General features: G+C 43.6%; 1 protein-coding gene across 1 annotated transcript in view; it reads right to left on the bottom strand.

The window, feature by feature from the left end:
* ALG14 (ALG14, UDP-N-acetylglucosaminyltransferase subunit) overlaps positions 1 to 17,305 on the bottom strand; it is a 41,352-nt gene extending 24,047 nt beyond the window's left edge. The window contains exons 1-3 of the mRNA XM_018562379.1: positions 17,103 to 17,305; positions 10,708 to 10,859; positions 6,997 to 7,119 (exon numbers count right to left, since the gene is read on the bottom strand). Of these exons, the coding sequence (XP_018417881.1) occupies positions 6,997 to 7,119; positions 10,708 to 10,859; positions 17,103 to 17,247 (420 nt within the window). The 5' untranslated portion in view covers positions 17,248 to 17,305. The remainder of the gene's footprint in view (positions 1 to 6,996; positions 7,120 to 10,707; positions 10,860 to 17,102) is intronic.
* Between the last annotated feature and the right edge of the window lie 1,422 nt (positions 17,306 to 18,727).

Raw genomic sequence — 18,727 nt, 5'->3', positions numbered from 1 at the left:
GGGGGGGGGGGAAGCTACATTTCTAAAAGAGAACTATGTTTTAAATTCAAAACTAAATGTACAACTCCAGTCAAATGTATTTTTCTGCAGTTCGAGATAAAGAGTGGGGAAGAGTTAAACCTTGGTTAGCTTTTTATTGCTGTCCTGAGCCCCTACTGGAGCCATTGTTACCGTGAAAGAAATTGATGGGGAATCAGAAAAGTTCTGGTTTTCACCAGAACATGAGCAGTGGATACATTTTCCAATGAGGGCTCTTGGCCCAATGACACCTGTAGCATTGCCTCTATTTCCTGTGGTATCTGTAGGGACAGGAAATGCAGAGAAATCTTCTCACTAGGAACATAAATAGCAATAAAAGCCTGACAAAGGTTTTAGCCACCCCTACTCTATCCACTTAGAAAAAAAAATTACATGACAGTGAAATCGAAATCTGAAAGTGCGCACACGCACGCGTGTCAAGAAGCATATTTTCACTGCACCCACAATAGTGTTGCATCTGTTGCTGCTACATACATTTGGTCGCCTAGGGAATTCAGAATTCTATAAGCAGAAAGAGTAAAATGAGGCAGAACCAAATACAGATCTTGCTTTAGTGGCTAATTTGCAAGTACAGCAACCCGCCAATGCAGCAGTGCCGTCCGTCTGTTTTTTTTACAACCGGCGGACGGCAAGTGGTTAAATACCAAAAAATAAAAAAAGGGAACGGTTTAGACTAAGTGTGGAAATCACCCAAGAAAAATTACACCAAGGTAAACACTGAAAAGAGCACCTAAAATATGTGCTCACTGAAAAAACTCTGTACTTTCCCCTTATACAAAATATAAAATGCGCAAAGCTTTGTCAGTGCTTTTTGACACAATAATGCATGTTAAATTCCAAGCACTGCTGCCAAGAATGAATCCTCCAAATACCTATACATGATTTCTGCTGGATTGAGCGAGGAGTTGAATTCTTTTAGCCAATTTCAGTCATTTTGCTTTTTGCTGATAAAATGGTGGTGTGGTGCCTGCTTACTTTCCTGTAGCACATCTCCATTAGCATGCAAGCTAATTGTAGAATGCATGTTAATAAAATGCTACAACTGCTAACAGCAAGTAGAACAATGCTTCTGCACATATCTGGGTTTCTCCTCTCGCAAAGCAATTTGTGAACCTCCTGATAGGCTGTCAAGGCAAGTTCCTTACAGTGAGAGATAAAGGGGAAGGGGATGCCAGAACAGCACCCTAATCATCAAGAGCATACAGGAGGACAGATTCTTCAGGGACGTAGAGATAGTACAGCTTCCCTTTGGTGCCTGTAGTTATGCGAGATTAAAGGCAACCTGACATGGAAAAAAAATGCAGACTTCTGGAAATACTCGCTGCCTGGCTGCCATGCTGACCTTTTTGCTTTAATATTTTGAATCTAAGACCCAAAGTCTTCTGATCTGCATACTGACACCAGGTCAATAAATCAAAGTATTGAAGGAGGAGGAGTAACATCAGCCTGGCAACTAACCTTTTCATGGGAAAAGACAGCAATGGCGTCCCTTATATTTCTCTCATGACAGGTTTCCTTGAATAAACTTAGCATAGTGACAATCACTATTTGCATTTATTAGTTCAGAAGCAGATTTTAAAAGGAAGTCTTTCTGAATGAGCCTTTTTTGGCAGAAGCAATCCATAGGGTTTGTTGTTTGTATATGTGAGAAGGTTGTTCCTTCCCTTTAACTTATTATAAGAGATCGCACAATTGTCACTTTCCAATTTCTTCTTAGCCTGTAAAACCCATTCAATACTGTAGCACTGTACTAGACATTCTTCAATAACCACTTGTTCTCAATGACCTTTCAAGATGCCAGCATAAGCAAGAATTCAAAAGCCTGAAAACAAGAATCAAGCAGTTCCCGAGACTCGCTAAAATGCAACCTCTCTAGATTTACAAGAGTGTTGCTGTGTTGAACAAGAACCATTCTGTATCTGTAACCCCAAGAGCTTATCTTGTACAAAATACAAGTACAAAAGGTGCCCATTAATGGCCGTCCCCTGACCCTGTTGTAAATTTAGATTCTGCTGTTGGGATAGGGTAACATTGATGAAGCACCCTCAGAATATCCCGCACAGGTTAAAGGGACACTGTCATGCTCACTTGCCAGAGTCTGCAGATAGTCCACCACCCATGCTTATTGAGCCATGCCGCCTCCATGTCAAGCCGAAGACCTTGCCAATAGGTGTGGTTCCTAGGAATGAGGGAGCACGTGACCTTCCCCATGTGACCTTGCTAGGGTCTGGACGGCCAATCACCAGGTCTGAATACGGTCATGTGGGAAGCTGTGAAATAAGTGTTCTGTCTAAGCTCTGAAACCAGCACTTAGACTAGGATTCTGCAGCAGGGAGCATGGCTCAGTATCTATAACAAGCCTGAGGGGAGAGTGAGCCATCTACTTAATAAAAGTGAATGTGCACACAGTTGGAAAGTCTCCTGTAGTCTTTTGGAACAGTTTCTCCCCTAAGCAGGAATGCCTTGACCATTCTTACTCATGTCTATGAAATTGTATGCAATGGTTACTGACTCCCTCTAGATAAGCTGGTGCTGGGACTGGCAGAGTAGCAGGCAAAGCCTATATGGTCTCCCAAAGAAGTGCGCTGGGCAGGTCTGAGCACGGTCACGCATAGACAAGCAGTGGACATGCTGTTTGGGGAGTACATCTGACATGGAGTGGTTTGGTATGTTACTTTATTACGGGTGCATAGTTATCTCTGGTTTTTATTTGTTCGTTTAATAAAGGGTATTTTACACTATGAGATATTTCCTTCACCCTTTCCTTATTGGTGTGTGTATATTTATCGAGGACCACTGATGCAGGCACGGAGACCTGGAACATTTGTATTCACTTGAGGTTCTGATTCAGCGCATTCAACCTTCTCATCTAAGAGGTCACATATCAATTGGTGAGTGTCTGCCCATAAGGGTTAGGAGGATTTTTTGTTTTTTCACACAGAGGATTTTATTTTGGTGGAAAGTCACAAGATCATTTATATTTGAAGTGGAACTATTCACGATATAAGGACATTTATATCAGATTTGTCGGCTGTCGGAAAGCCGACAAATCTGCAGCAAATGAGTGATTCTATCATGTCAGTATGGACCAAACTCTCTAAGGAATGTTTCCATCACCTTGTTGAACCAATGCCACAAAGAATTAAAGCAGTTCTGAAGACAAAAAGGGTCCATCCAGTACCAGCAAGGTGTACCTAATAAAGTGGCTGGTGTATATTTGTATTTTGATTGTGTATTTAGTATTTTGCCTGGAGTACAGCTTTAAAGTAATATTAAAGTCTTATTTTTGGCAACGCATACTGCTGAGATATAGACTTGCAGTGTATTCTGCTTGTTCTTGGAGGAAACTTGTCTTTTTTTTACCTTGATTTACCTAGTCTCCTCAGCACTGGACCCTCTTTCTGCTATAGTGTGGCTACTTTCCCTTACAGGGTCCTTTGTAGCCAACCTTGTCCTGGGCGGGGACTGGAGCACCCTCTGATCACTCCCCCTCCAAGCTGATAATGGACAGTTGCTGGTGCCTGTGCTGTCCCTTGTGACTTGGTACAGGGGGTTTTAAAATCAGAGCTACACATATAAATGTTCAACAAAACCGAAGTCACTGTAATAAGGGCTCACGCCACATTCCCGTAACTACAAAGGTTAAAAGTGCCATTGACTAAAACTTACCTTTACTTACATTATTTTATTTAAAAAGTGCCAAAGAACAGGAATCTCCACATTTCAGAGCTCAAACAGCACCATTCTTTGGTCTATATAAAGGATTTAAAAACAACCTTCTAGAAATAGCAATGTCTGAGACTAAACTTGGTGTACAGTTCACCAATTACCAGACAGCTTTGTGTAAAGTGCAAAAATAAATATGGACATAGAGAGACTCATCACTGTAGCAATATAGAGAACAAATGACAAAAAGGCATTTAACCTGATTTCTGCATTAACAAAGGAGAGTGGGGAAAAGGTGAAAGCGATTGTTTCTTTTCTAAGCCAATCCATAGGGAATATACAGACAAGAAATGCAGATTTCATGGTATGCAGGACGTTTTCTGAAACCAACTACACATTTTTAGCTCTTTAAAATGTTATTACTCTACACTAACCTGGGCACATTTGCCTTCCCATAATTACATGGCTTCCAATACCATCTCTATGCTGATGACAGATAGATTTGACTTTCTACTCCACAACTCACCCCCTCAGTGTCCTTGCGTGTCACTAATCTATTAACTGACATATCAGTCTGGATGTCAGAACACTTCTTAAAACTTCAATCTTTTAAAAACTGAGCTCCTTGATATTTCCCCCCGCCCGTGCACCTTCCCCCAACTTTTCCCTTGAGATTGATAACACAACAATCCAACCCTCCCCTCATGCCAAGGTGCTAGGTGTCATCCTTGACTCGGACCTCACCTTTCTTCCAAACATCCAATCACTATCCGAATCCTGCCGCCTTCACCTTTGCAACGTCTCCAAACTACACCCCTTCACCAATGTAACCGCAAAACTACTCATACACTCTCCCCCTTTCAGTCTATCATGAATGCAGCTGCCACTCATTCACCTAACCAACCGCTCAGTGTCTGCAACCCCCCTCTGTCAATCCCTACACTGGCTTCCACTCGCCCAAAGGATCAAATTCAAAATATCACTTATAAAGCCATTCACAACTCTGCCCCACGTTACATCTCCAACCTTGTCTCAAAATATCACCCTAACCGTTCCCTCCGCTCCTGTTTTCCAGCTCCCTTGTCAACTCCTCCCATACTCGCCTCCAGGACTTCTCTAGAGTCTCTCCCATCCTCTGGAACTCTTTACCCCAACATGTCTATCTCCCACCTTGACTGCCTTTAGGCGTTCCCTAAAGACTCATATCTTCAGGGAAGCCTATCCCACCTCAACCTAACCACTGAACCATAATATTCTCAAACAATTCATCCCCACACAGCTATCTTCTCATGTATCACTGGCCCCTCCCTTTTAGATTGTAAGCCCTCACAGGCAGGGCCCTCTTTACCGTCTTGAATTGTATTGTGATGGCAATTTCTTCCTTATAATGTAAAGTGCTGCGGAAAACTGTTGCCGCTATAGAAATCCTGTATAATAATAACAACATGGGCACATTTGCCTTCCTATAATTGTATAATGTGCTACCTCACATATTTAAAAGACATTATACGCATCTCTGGGTGAAAGAGCAGGGGACAAGTGCAAGCATTTTGCAGGGCAAGCCTGTAAAGTCAGCCACTTCCTGTCTGTTCCACTCTCCTGTCATAGCCCCCTTTACACTATTCAGATGTATTCGGACTAGAGCCGCAACAATTATTCGATTAAGTCGATTAAAATCAACGATGGAAAAAGTTGTCAACGTTTTCCATCGTCGATTCGTCGGCTAAAATTCAAATTTCCCGCTCGCCGCTGCACGGCCAGGAGCTTTGTAATGTTTCCTGTGTGTTTTTTTTTAAAAGCGGCACACTGCAGAACATTAGTAGCTATAGAGGAACAAAAAATCCCTGCAATAATACATTAAACAGCCTGTATAAAGTATTATTGCTGGGATTTGTTGTTCCTCTATAGCTGCTAATGTTCTGCAGTGTGCCGGTGTATTATACATTGGTTTTCTGCATTGCATTGTATATGGTGTTCTGCATTGTATAATACAGCGACACACTGCAGAACACCAGCAGCTATAGAGGAACACCAAATCCCAGCAATAATATATTAAACAGCCTGTATAATGTATTATTGCTGGGATTTGTTGTTCCTCTATGTGCTATGGCTCCCCTAAATCGGATCTTTACCCGTATCTGTAAAATAACAAACACACCTTTAGAAATGTTTAGTAATGACAATCTACAAACACACACTTCTAGATAATTGCCGGCTTTGTATTCTTTCCATATCTTATTTCTCTTTTCTTTCCCAGTCTTCCAACAGTGGCCATGTTAGCAAAAGGGCAGATAACTACCTCTCCTTTCACTTCCTGGATTTCTGGCACATGTGACTACACATGTGACTACACGTGTGACTAGGACATGTGACCATGCACATCATCTCAGGGGAGGAAAATGTCTTTCCCTGAGATCTCATGAGATTACAGATGAGATGTCCCAGGAATGCTCTGCCGATGACAAGCCAATCCCAGTGTGCATGGCGTTGACAAACTGGTTATTTGCACCTTACAAAGCCGGAAGTGAATGCTCTGCAAGTGTAAGTATTTCAAAATCAAAGCATTTTACACCTGACATGTCTATGTCATTATTAATCATCATACATACAGGAATGCCCGTGCGTGCCCGCTAGGGGGCGCGCGCGAGCAGAAAAAAATTGCCGTCTGGAGACGGCAACCCGCAGATGCTGCAGTGCCGTCCGTCCGTTTTTTTACTACGGGCGGACGGCAAGAGGTTAAAGGCTTGCCTGTGGGAGCGTCTAATCCGCGGCTTCTACATTCACAGGTGAGAGTGGGTAAAGCACCGCAATACATAAAAAATAAAAACAATTTAAAAAAATAATATGCTGTCAACTTATCCTTTAGGCCTGGTTCACACAGAGCGTTTTGCAGCGCTTTTTCTGCCTTAAAAAGGATCAAAAAAAGTCTACCCCCCCAAAATCCCATTAATTTCCATGGCCCTGTTCACATTTGAGCGTTTTGTCACAATAAGCAAAACGCCTGTCGCTGTAAAAAGTACAGGAGCTTTTTTTTTCCCCACAATGAGCTACAATCTGCTCACAATGACGTGAGTTTTGACGTGTGCTCACAAAACGTGCAAAAAAAACCTCAGAAACGTGCATCAAAATTGTTCTCTCCTATGTGTGAACCAGGCCTTACATGGAGCTGCTGTGCATACAATTTGGGAGGAATTCATTGTTTAGCAAGGATCATCAGTAAAGCCAAATGTAAACCATCTTCTGAGATGTAGTTGCAACACAACAAAGCAGAGGGAAATAAGAATGACCTACCAAGTCTGGCTTTAGGCGGGCAGTTAATGGGAAGGAGTATAAGAAGGACTGTATGGTGGTTAGGACAGAGGAACTCCAGGACTGTCTGACTTCTCGGCTTCTGGGAATGCGGTGGATTGTATACTACAAAAAATAAATTGCACATGGGGTAAATGATTACATTTTCTTTAAGGAAAAACTCTACCTTCACAAAAACTGAAATAACACATGCATTGCTACTACAAGTCCTTTTGCCAATTAATGTTAGTTCAATGACCCATTTCATTCTGTAAGCTAAGACTGCCAAAAACCCCTTGAATATTGTTTCCTTATAACCATAACAATGTCGGGGCCCTTAGTGCAGTGTCCAGTGCTTAAAAATGCCATTAGTTATTCACATGATTGGGTCACTGCATTTCACAGCATTTCTATCTTATTACAACACTAGAACGGATTATGCGATTATAGCAGGCAAGGATCCCACTTAGATTCCAAAATAAAATACAACTTAAAGCTATGTGGCAGTGTCAACAGAACCGAAACAGGTAAATACAATATGAGGATTGCAGAAATCCATGTGAAAAAGAAAAAGAAAAAAAAAAAAAGAATAATAATTTAAATAGTATAAACACACACTTGCAAAAGATGTAAAATCTACATAAAACAAATGCAATGATTTTGAGACCTGATGCTGCCATCAATCTAACAATTACCTCATTTTATTTTTCTTAAAATGCGCTTTTCTTAAATGTGTGCTAAATGAGAAAAAATGTTTGATTCTATTATTCACATAACAGTGTGTATGGGGGCTTCTCCCCGCTGGACCACTATTTTCTGACAGTGGAGTGTGCCACTGTCAGAATACCAAAACAGTGACTGCAAATGACTGGCCGCGGTCACTGTACTGCCTAGAATTTTTGGAACAGTTTCTTCTACAAAATTTTGACAAAAGGAGGGGTGCTGGACTGGGCCAAACACTGGTGGAATATTAGGAGTCAGCAGGTCTTGGATGTTGGTAACGTTTTTAATCGACTAAAATCGATTAACTGTTGCAGCTCTAGATGAAAGTCGGCCAGTGCATGGACAGCTTTAATCATTCAGACATACAGTAGATTACATTACCATGATGGCTGGACCATCAGGCGTAGCATATATCTCTTAGACAAAAGTGCGTCAGTATCTCAGCCTAGGAAGTCGATGATGTCCATGGATGACGCCTGAACAAAGATGTCTCTGTCTTTCAGCAGAAAAGTTATAACTGTATGATGATTGCTTTACCATAAAATAGGACAGTGCCTGTGAGGTCTGCGGAGTGTACTCTCGCATACGTATGTACACATTTGCCTGGCGAAAACATGAATGCTTATAGACTAGTCTTTTGTCTAAAAGACTGTTCAGCAGATAGACAAGGTAGAAATGAACAGTGCACTATAAACAGCTCTATATTTTGCAACACTGTTGTATTTCCTTTTGTACTATGTTGGTCTTTGTTAAAATATTTGATCTCTTGAGAGTTTATTTATATTATTTAGGTACACTTTGTTATTGTTAATGCGTTCTAATATTACCAGCTCACAAAAATACAACTAGAAACAACATCTTTAGCACGTAGTGAGTGTTTAATATATGACAGAGCTACTCCACCTAGTGGCACATAGTGAAAATATTTTATTTTTTTGTATAATAATTGCATATAAATAATAATGGGTTTTTAGCCCTCGTTCACACCTGAACGTTTTGTAGCGCGTTGTACGCTCGACGAACGCTCTACAAAACGCTCAAAAATATAAATCCCATTGTATTCAATAGTCTCGTTCCCACCTTGGCGTATTTCCGCCCGTCCCTAACGCGCTACAAAACGGCCCACGTCTGAAAAGGTACAGGTACTACTTTGGGCCGTTTTGTTGCGCGTTTCCATTGGGATACAGCCAAGTAGCCTTCGGAAACGCGCGACAGACGCGCATATGCAATACGCCTAGGTGTGAACGAGACCTTAGGCATTCTGTACAAAACAGCAAGTCACATGATTGCAGTATTGCACTTTTTCTGGTACTTGGACTTTAAAAAGTTGTCATCACTGAATATACTGGGTGGCGAGAATTACAAATTTAAAAAAACAATGCAGCAGTTTATTTTAACGCACCTAAAAATACTTTTGGATTGAACTGCTTCAGTATAAAAACAATATATTAAAAAGGATGTAAAATTCTTGCTAGAACTAAAAGACCACAACAGACCTCATGCATAACTAAAGTGTTTTCAGGAGATTTTAGGAAAAATAAAACTAAACAGGGTTATGTATAAAACTTCCCTATACTGCTCAGAACACTCTAGGGTTGCTAATGCCATGTAAACAGCATCTGCCCGTGGCACAAGTAAACCCCTAAGTCCTGGTACCTTTAGTTGTCAGCTAAAAGAAAATTGAGACAATATGGGAATTTTAATGCAAGAGTCTACTGTTGATGAAGAATTGGCATAAACGGTTAACCAAAACTGTTCAGATTACTGTAGATCCTAAATTCCCAGAGAAAATGTTACTCTGAATGGGAACCATATTTAGTGCCGGATATCTACAGTATATGTTGGTGTAGGATACGAAACGGCAGTGCTGGGAATTGAAACACTTTGGCCATACTTCTGGAGACAGCTAGAATAGCGATAATAACAGCTATTGTCTGTCTGAATAGAGCAGCTTTTCTATGCATAATCCAGGTAGACTAATTAGACAGCACCTTCCGTATTCTATTTTGGTCCATTGATAAGAGATACAGATGGCTGGGTGGGTGTTTCCAAGCAATGGGAAATTGCTACTCTGAAGATAGTGTTTCAGAATATACATTAGCAGAACATTAAGTATATTATTATTGCATATGTCAGGAGTTTCTCTACAGGACTGGGTCTTTATTCTGGTGCCTTGACTTCCGCTTTAAAGTGCATAATCACTTAAAATAAAGTTGTCTTTTAAAATGTTTTCCCCACCCCCAAGTTGAAGCCACCTACTTAAATACATACCTTCCAGCGTGATTCTGAGATCTTCACTGAGCAGCTCTGCTCAGTGCTGCAGAGCCTTTGTAGAAAACGTTTGGCTGCATTGAACTCCTACTGTGCTAACTCCATTAATTCCTAGGACTGGTCAATACTTATGGCGGTCCCCAGACATTAAGTTGGAGCTGGGCACAAAACTGGAATTTTTTGTCTTTTTTTTTTTTGCAACGTTTTGGGACCATGCAGGGTCCCTTCATCAGGGCACAGATGAAGGGACCCTGCATGGTCCCGTAACGTTGGATACTGCGATATGCGTGATGTTTAGTCCAATTAAATGGACGTTATTTTTTGAACTTCATCTACTGAGTGCTGGTGATTTCTATCCTTCATTGACTGCAGTGCATGGCGCAATCCGTGATCGTCACTGTGAGCACCAACATTTTTAATTGGACCGTAAACGCTGTAAGGAGTGCAGGGGGACCTACTGTTTTCCAGCATTGGGAACAGATCGTGGGATTATAGGAATCACACAACTGGAGTGGCAAAAATATATATTTAGGGGGTGACTAAACATACCAGAATCTACAATAATAAAATAAGAACGATGTGTTTTTCCCGGTATTTCATTGTATTGTGTGTTATTTAGTGCATACAGTAGATAACTAAGACATGTTAGAAGGATCCTAAAAAAATTATATATAATTAAGCTTCAAGAACCATGCAGTCCAAAATAAACAGCATACTTACCAGTGGTTTGGGGGTCCCATTAACTTTGGCACTTTCAAAAGAATGAATTTTATCTTCGCTCATCTTATCCGTTTCAGCAAGCACGTAGTGGACTGGTGAATAAGACGTGGACAAACTGCTCAGTAATCTCAGGATTTCAGTAGTGTGGCCACCTGAAGAGTAGACACAAAGAGGCCCAGCTACAGAAATTGCATAAAGTTTTGTATAAAATTGCGATAAAAAAAAATCAAAAAAAAAATCAATATAATACTATAAAATAAATAATAAAATATAGTGATAAACACTTTCCTAAAATAAATAGGTGAGCTGCAACTTCTGACCTCCCTATTTTACTAAATCTAAATCGCTTGGCTTTTATGCTGATCCAACAGCTTCAATGAATTCCAAGTCACTGACCCAGAACAAATTGGGATTCGACACTCTTTGCTCTCATATTTGTTCTGATAAATCCTGAGGTTGCCAGACATCTGATATTTCCTGGACGTACTTGGCCATTGTAGACCACTTACTTCTCTTAGTACAGGTTTCCCTGCCTGCTGCTTCTTAAAAGGACTCCAGGCCATGGCATGTTCTTGCCAAGATCCATATTCTGTTTATCCTGCTCCATAACTAATCTGCTTTATGCCAAAGCAAGAGCGGTCAGAATCACCCAACCTAGCTTACTCTGAGAGAATCCAGCAAGAGCAATGTAGTGGTACTCCTTGGTACAAAGCAAATAGTTACAATTATCTAAAGACTACTGGAGTCAAGTCTTACTAGAAGCTGGTTAAGTAACTGAACACATTCAATGGTTACTTTACTTCAGTTCAGCCACCTGAGGAATTAGTTTTGGATTATGGCCTCATTCACACTGCCGCGTGTATACGCGCGTACGTGCGTATTGTACCATATGCAACCTATGCAAATAAATGGCTCCATACACACAGCCGCGTATAGAGCCGTATATTTGCGTAGCGTATATATGCGCAAAAACAGAATGGAACAGAGATGCATCCGGGCAGCGTATTTCTGCGTATTTACGCGCATACAGCACATTAAAAATTCCATTACGAGTGATGCATTCTGGGATTGCATATAGTGCACGCATATACGAATATATGTGCGTATATACACAATATACAATTTTGCTTGCGTTGTGTGTGAATGAGGCCTTAAGGCAGAGAACTCTTATCAAAACTATGGAGAAAGGTTACAACATCTGTTCTGTCTGTTCCTCTTACACCAGTTGTCACCAGGACAGGAGCTCAGGAGAACTCTCTCCAACAAAGCACACACAAAACAAAAACGGCTAAAAGAAAACTGACTGAGGTTTCACTTTGAGCTTTCCATACCTGCACAGACGGAGGCTCAAGATTTCCCTCCATGGCACTACAAGTACAGAAATCCGGTTCAGTATTGTCTACTCCATGTCAACTTGTTCAAAATAACTGGGAGAGAGGTATTGTGGGTAACGGTATTAGCACAAGAGGGGGGTCTCCATATAAACACATATTTCTTTGTTTACACAGCACGTGAATACCTCTCATCTTTACATATATTGCACATTCTTTTAATGGATTTTAGGCTTTCTATTTATTTGGGGCAATCAAAGCTTTCCTAAACAGTTATAGCCTACACACATAATACAATACAGAACGATTACTATCACATCATTGTTTTCCTTTTTCGAAGCATGTTTATTTACAAACATGCAATCACTTGGTATATGTAAAACCTACATATGTTATCACATGAACATTATTTATTACAGATATTTACACAGCTCCGTCACATTACACAGCCTTTTACATTCACATCAGTCCCTGCCCTCAAGGAGCTTACAATCTGACATCCCTATCTCACATGCACACATACTAGAGCCAACTAACCTACCAGCATGTCTTTGGAGTGTGGAAGGAAATCAGAGTCCCCACAAGTAAAAAGAAGAACTTGTAAACACCATGCAGAGTGTCCTGGCCAAAGTGGTGACCAGTGAACATTTTGCTACGCTGAGGGATATTGCGGTAAGGCAGCCCACTTATTTTGAATGGACTGTCAGTACACTTTCGCACATGAAAAGAATGCAACTGCATTATTATTTAGTAACGCAGCTCCCCACAACACCCAGGTCTGCATGCTGCGCTAGGCTATAGCGTACGAGCATTTTTCTTTCCTGTATATGCGCGCTGGCTGCTATTCAGAATAAATGTCAGAGCAACACACATATACGCGTACTTTACTGCAACATGATGCATCAAATTGTGCATTACTTGGCATCCCATTGTTTTCAATCTGTCTGGGTCATATCTATACCTTGCAGTACTGGAGTTATTGGTTCAAATCCTGGTCAGGACACTATGTGCACAAAGTTTTCATGTTCTCCCTGTGCTTGCATAGTTTTCCTCCCACACTGCAAAGACATGCTTAGTAGGTTATTCAGCTGCTGTCTCAATCGACCCTAATATATGTGTGAGATAGGAGCTTAAGGGCAGGGGCTGACTTGAATGTATAATATGTAAAGTGCCGCATTAATGGATGATGCCATATAAATACCTATAATAAATGTCATTTTGCTCCACCTTCTTGCCTTTCCAAAAAATATAACCAGGAAAATATTAGCAGGTAATCCTCTGTGTTTTGGGGTTTGCATTCCCTTAGATCTAAATGGGCATGTAAACCCCTCCCAGCATGAATAAAGGCCAGAGCACCATGTAAGATATAGCCCTTTTCCTGTCTGGACAAAGAGGACCTGCGTGCCCTGAAAGTGTGTTACGATTGCCGTCTGCACTAAAAGAGCAAAATCTTACAAGGAGTTCTGGCCTTTCGTCATGTGGAGTCTCTAGTGGCACCAATGCAGGCTGTGCACCCTGGAAGTTTAGAGGGGGGAGATTTGTGTGCAGGATGGATACATCTTTTGTGCAAAACCATTGTTCACAAACAAAACCTCGATGGCACAGGCCCTCCTCACCTGCAGATTTGTATTCCAAATTATGTCTGAAGCATCTCAAACTGGTGTCATTGAGAGCTTGTTTTCCACCAGCCCGTGCACTCATTGCACTGTCCCGTCCCGGAACGCAAAGGAATCGCATACACAAAGTCTCCATGCGTTCTGGGACAGGAGGGAGCGTGGCAGTGCCATTCATATCAATGGCACTCCCCCGACCCTCCCGCCCCGTGCGGTCGCCCACCATGGTAATGTAATGCTCTGCGTTTCGCGGTATGATCGCGAAAAAAGTGCATGGAAAGCAGGGCATTGTATTACCAATGCGGTCCTTTCCGGCTGATCGCACTGCGGGCGTGTCTGCAGTGCCATCGACATGAATGGGACTGCCACACCCCCTTGCGCCCCAGAACGCACTGAGGTTTTGTGTATGCGATCCCTTGCGTTCCCGGCATGGGACGGTGCAATGAGCGCACGTTCTGGTGGAAACAAGCTCTCACACAGGCACTAAACGTGCAGCAGGAAGAGGGCCGCTTAAGTTGGCCACACGCTGAATAATTTGGCACCAAATTATATCATTTCGTCGGAAGCCCCTTCCGTCTCCTCACGGCCACACCTCCGTTGCGCCAGGGTGACTGCTGGGTAATGCAGTCCACTGGCCGGCGGCAGCTCTCCTGCTCCTCGGTTCGCCGCGGGCGGCGTAAAGGAGTTCAAATGAATGTAAAGCTCCCGGCCTGCCGTTTAATTACAACAGCCGGTCGGGAAGCTACTCGTCCAGCACTGGCGTCCACTCGTCAGAGACGAGTGGACGAGTGCATTTTTCGAGCCCTGATCATTAGTAATGCATAAAAAGTCAGCTCTGAAGATCCCCTCATGTGGGGGGGGGGGCAAACCCTGGTGCATAAAGAACTTTCCCTAGGTCTATTGAGAGGCCCATTTCTAAGGTTGGCCATACACTATGCAAATTGAATCTGGTTCTTGATGAACTGGACGAAATGTACACAGTGGGTGTCGCTGTTGGTACCCTTTCGGCCAGCATCCCTTGATCAGCCGGTTGGAAAATCTTCAAACTAACAGAGCTTACAGTCAATGAGCTGTTGGCTCTGTTCAGGTATTCTGACAGTGGCCGTCGTCTGAATACAATACAAGGCAGTGGGAGATTCCTCGACCAACGCTTGTAAGGAGGAATCTTATATTTTCTTTGTTCACCCCATCCTCTTCATCTCCTCATGGCTTATTTGAAATGGCCGCCTCTGTGCTTTGCAAGCAGTCTGTGTAAGGGTGCCCACACACCTTACGATAATCGCGGGAAATCCCGCGATAGTACGATTATCGTAAGGTGTGTGGAAGCCGTGCGACCTCTACTACTGTAAGTTCGCACGACTTTTAACTTACGAACATGTTCGAAAACCCGCCGAGCATCGTACGATGTTCGGCGGGTGTGAAGCATGTTCGGCATTGCGGTCATCGGAAGCCCGCCCCTCAGGGGGGCACGGCTTGCGATCATCGCACATACGATCTGCTTGTCCAAGATAGGCAGATCGTGCGTTTTTTAAATTACCTTACAACCATCGCAAGACAAAGGTCTTGCGATGGTTGTAAGGTGTGTGCCCAGCATAACACACACTCTAGGAGGAGAGCTCTCTCCTCCCATTCATTAGTATTCACAGTGGCAACCCCAACACAAACAGCAGGTCGATCGAGGAATGGCCGCTGTTTGCATTGTATTCTGACAGGTGTTAGAGTGAGCAGCTCATTGGCTGCCCGCTCTGATCGTGCAAAGATTTTCCAGCCAGCTACTTTGATCAGCTAAGGGAGCTGACAGCCCCTCACACACTATGCGTATTTCGGCCGGTAAACTAAAAACTAGCCGAAATTCAGCCAGTGTATGGGCACCTTTACAATGACTCACAAGGAGGGGGTCAGCTACTTTACAATCTGACCCCAGTGTCTGGGTTTCCAGTGGAGAACATTTTTATTCTGTAGGATTCAGGCCTACTAAAAAGCCCATAAAAAAATGAAGAAAGCCTGCAATGCGAGTGATGAAAATGTTCACACATATACATCATCACTGCACCTCTACATACTAACTTACAAAGGTGGTAATGGCAGAGGCACGTCCTAGTAACGTCATACCACTGCTCTATGAATGGACCTCTAAGTGTCAGATAGCAGTTGTGCCCATAGGTCATGAAAACAATGAAGATCTTACTTGCTATTGGCTGGAAAGGAAAGTTCTCATCTTCTATTGCAGAGGGCAGCTGGCTAGATTAGGCAATAGGGTTGCCTTGTTGCTAAAGGCCCTGTTGCTAGACACTTCATTGTAACAACTTTCTCATAAGATTATGCACACTTTTAATATATTTTATGCCTCCCATATGTGGAGATCACAAGCAGACTCCGAGCTGTCACTTAAGTGACGCTAGTATTCCACTTATTTACCATAAATGGTTATGTTTAGGTATGCACAGATACCGGTCTTACGGTATCGAGTACCAATATTCTGCTTTCAGTACTCGCTGATACCGATGCTTCTGATGGCATGGAGCCGGCTTCCCGGCAATCAGGAAGCCAGGTGGCAGGTAATGACATGCCGCCCGACTTCCTGATTGCCCGGGAAGCCGGCCCCATGTTGTTTGGCCGGCTCGATTGGCTGGGAAGCTGGTTTCCCAGCCACTCACAATAAGCATTGAGCCAGCTTCCTGGCCAATCAGCGAGTAATGACCCGCCTCCCTGAATGGCTGGAAAGCCGGCTTACCAGCCAATCAGCAAGGAGTCGGCTGTTCGGCCGGCTCAATGCTGATTGGCGGTGCCCATACACTGTACAATTAACGCGCGATAATCGCGGGAAAGTGTATGGAAGCCGTGCGACCGCTTATACTGTACGATCGCACGTCTTCCGTCGACCAAGCAGGCTGGAATTCTCAGTGGGTTAGTGGCCTGCTTGTTCGACAACTACTGAACGGGCCGGTGTGTTCAGCATTGCAGTCATCACAAGCACGATCTGCCTGCCCATGATGGGCAGATCGTACCTTTTTTAAATTATTTAAAAAAAATTATTTTACAACCATCGCAAGACAAAAGTCTTGCGATGGTTGTACAGTGTATGGGCACCTTGACGGGGAAGCCGGCTTCCCAGGCAATCAATGATGTGGGTCATTTCTCACCACCCGGCTTCCTGATTGCCTGTGAAGCCAACTCCATGTTCCCCTATGGCACTGCTGGTCAGAGGAAATCTTCCTCTGACCGGAAGTTCCGGTATAAGGGAACTTAGGGAAGGAATCTGAGCATTTGGGCCAGTACGAGAAAAGGCAAGTATAGTTCTAATCTAAGTTGGTGACAGGTTCTCTTAAAGACTCCTACGGTAGCAATTCCCCTGCTTTAGGTATGGCAATAAATGCTGGCGCTCTATAGACAGACAGCCTCCAGTGTCAGCACTGACCAGCTGCAGAGCACCCCTCTCTGCACAACTCACCAGAACCCGCCACCACCAACAGGCTCACATGGCCTTTCCGGGCAGGTCGGTGTCTGTCGGGACTGCTTAGCAGCAGCCATATCCTGACTACTAACACCAGCAGAGTGAGCACAGAGCCCGCAATGACCGGCAGGAGCAAACCCATACCCTCCACCTTCCGGGCTCCTCGGACAGGTGTGCTGACTGCAACACTTCCGCCTTAGTGACGTATAATAGACGCACGTTACCATAGAGACAGCCAGCACTGTGACTGGTAGGCAGCTCCTGTGACAGACCCGCAAGACACGCCTCCTCATGTATCCTTTCCAGCAGCTGCGCTACAAGCGAAGTGTTCATACCGGTATGTCTTCCAATATGTAACGGCGACACCTAATGGAGCTTCAGGGAATTGCCGTTCTATTACAGTACAATAGCGCTGACCTAGACAAAAATATGTACAACATACGTATGAAAACATTGGTACAAATAGATAAGAAATAAACGAGAAGGAGATTGTACATTACTGACTGCTAATGGCAACGGTTCCACTTTTGTTTTCTACACGAACCTTTAGGGTCCATTCACACCATATGCAGCTTTTGGTCAACGAAGTTCAAAAGCAGGGGCACCCACAATTTTTCATCTGGAGATCTACTTTTCATATGACGAGCTCAATGAGATCTACCAATGATCAGGGCCGGGAGGGGGCGTGGCGGTGCATTGAAGTCAATTGCACCGCAGCCACGCCCCCCGCCCGCAGTGCGATTGCCCGCCCCCGGAATACAGGTACATTATTGCCTGCGTTCTGGTCCAGTGCGATCTGCAAAAATGCTGAAAGCACTATTTTTGCAGATTGCACAGGACTGGAATGCAGGTACTAATGTGCATGCGTTCCGGGGGCGGGCGATCGCACTGTGGGCGAGGGGCATGGCTGCAGTGCCATTGACTTCAATACAACCCCACGCCCCCTGCCACCCCTGAACGCAGGGAGTCAGCCGGCTTGCATTCCAGTGTGTTCTAGAGGCCGAACACGCTGGGACACAGACTTTGTGGTGTGAACCGGCCCTCTACCATGGCTGTCTTTTCTCTCTCTCCTCGCTTTGTCCCCCAACAGGCGTGTGACGTCACCCAGTGCCCCGCCTCCAGGATGTGGTTTTTTTTATTTTTTTTATTATATTTTAATTTTTTTATGTTATTTTTATTTTTTTACTGTTGGGGAAATATCAGGGGTCTAAACAGCCCCCTGATATTTCTCTTTTAAAATAGAGAAAGAAATCGAGGAAACAGTCCTCAATCTCTTTTTCTGCAGGATCTGTTCTAAATGAATGGAAGGCACAGAGGCTTCCCATTCATTCAGAAAATATTTACTATCAAAGAAACTCATTCATAACTGGGGACACATAGTGCTTTGTGTCCCTAGTTATTTACAAACACTGGAGTGATCACTCCAGCGTTTGCTCTGCACAGAGGATTGGTACATATCACTGATATGTACCGATCCTCCGCTGCCAGCCCACGCACGGAGGGGGGTGTCAGCTTGCAACTTCTGCTCTGGATCCCTGCTGCTCTCCCCCTATCTGTATGCATTGAGGATCCGAGGGGAAGTGAAGGAAGTGCTGCAGGGGGGGGGGGTGTCGGAGGGGGGG

Source organism: Nanorana parkeri, unplaced genomic scaffold (genome assembly GCF_000935625.1).
Source record: "Nanorana parkeri isolate BGI_ZX_2015 unplaced genomic scaffold, ASM93562v1 scaffold575, whole genome shotgun sequence".
NCBI lineage: Eukaryota > Metazoa > Chordata > Amphibia > Anura > Dicroglossidae > Nanorana > Nanorana parkeri.
The sequence above is the reverse complement of the archived record's forward strand: the minus strand, read 5'-3'. Positions and strand labels throughout refer to the sequence as shown.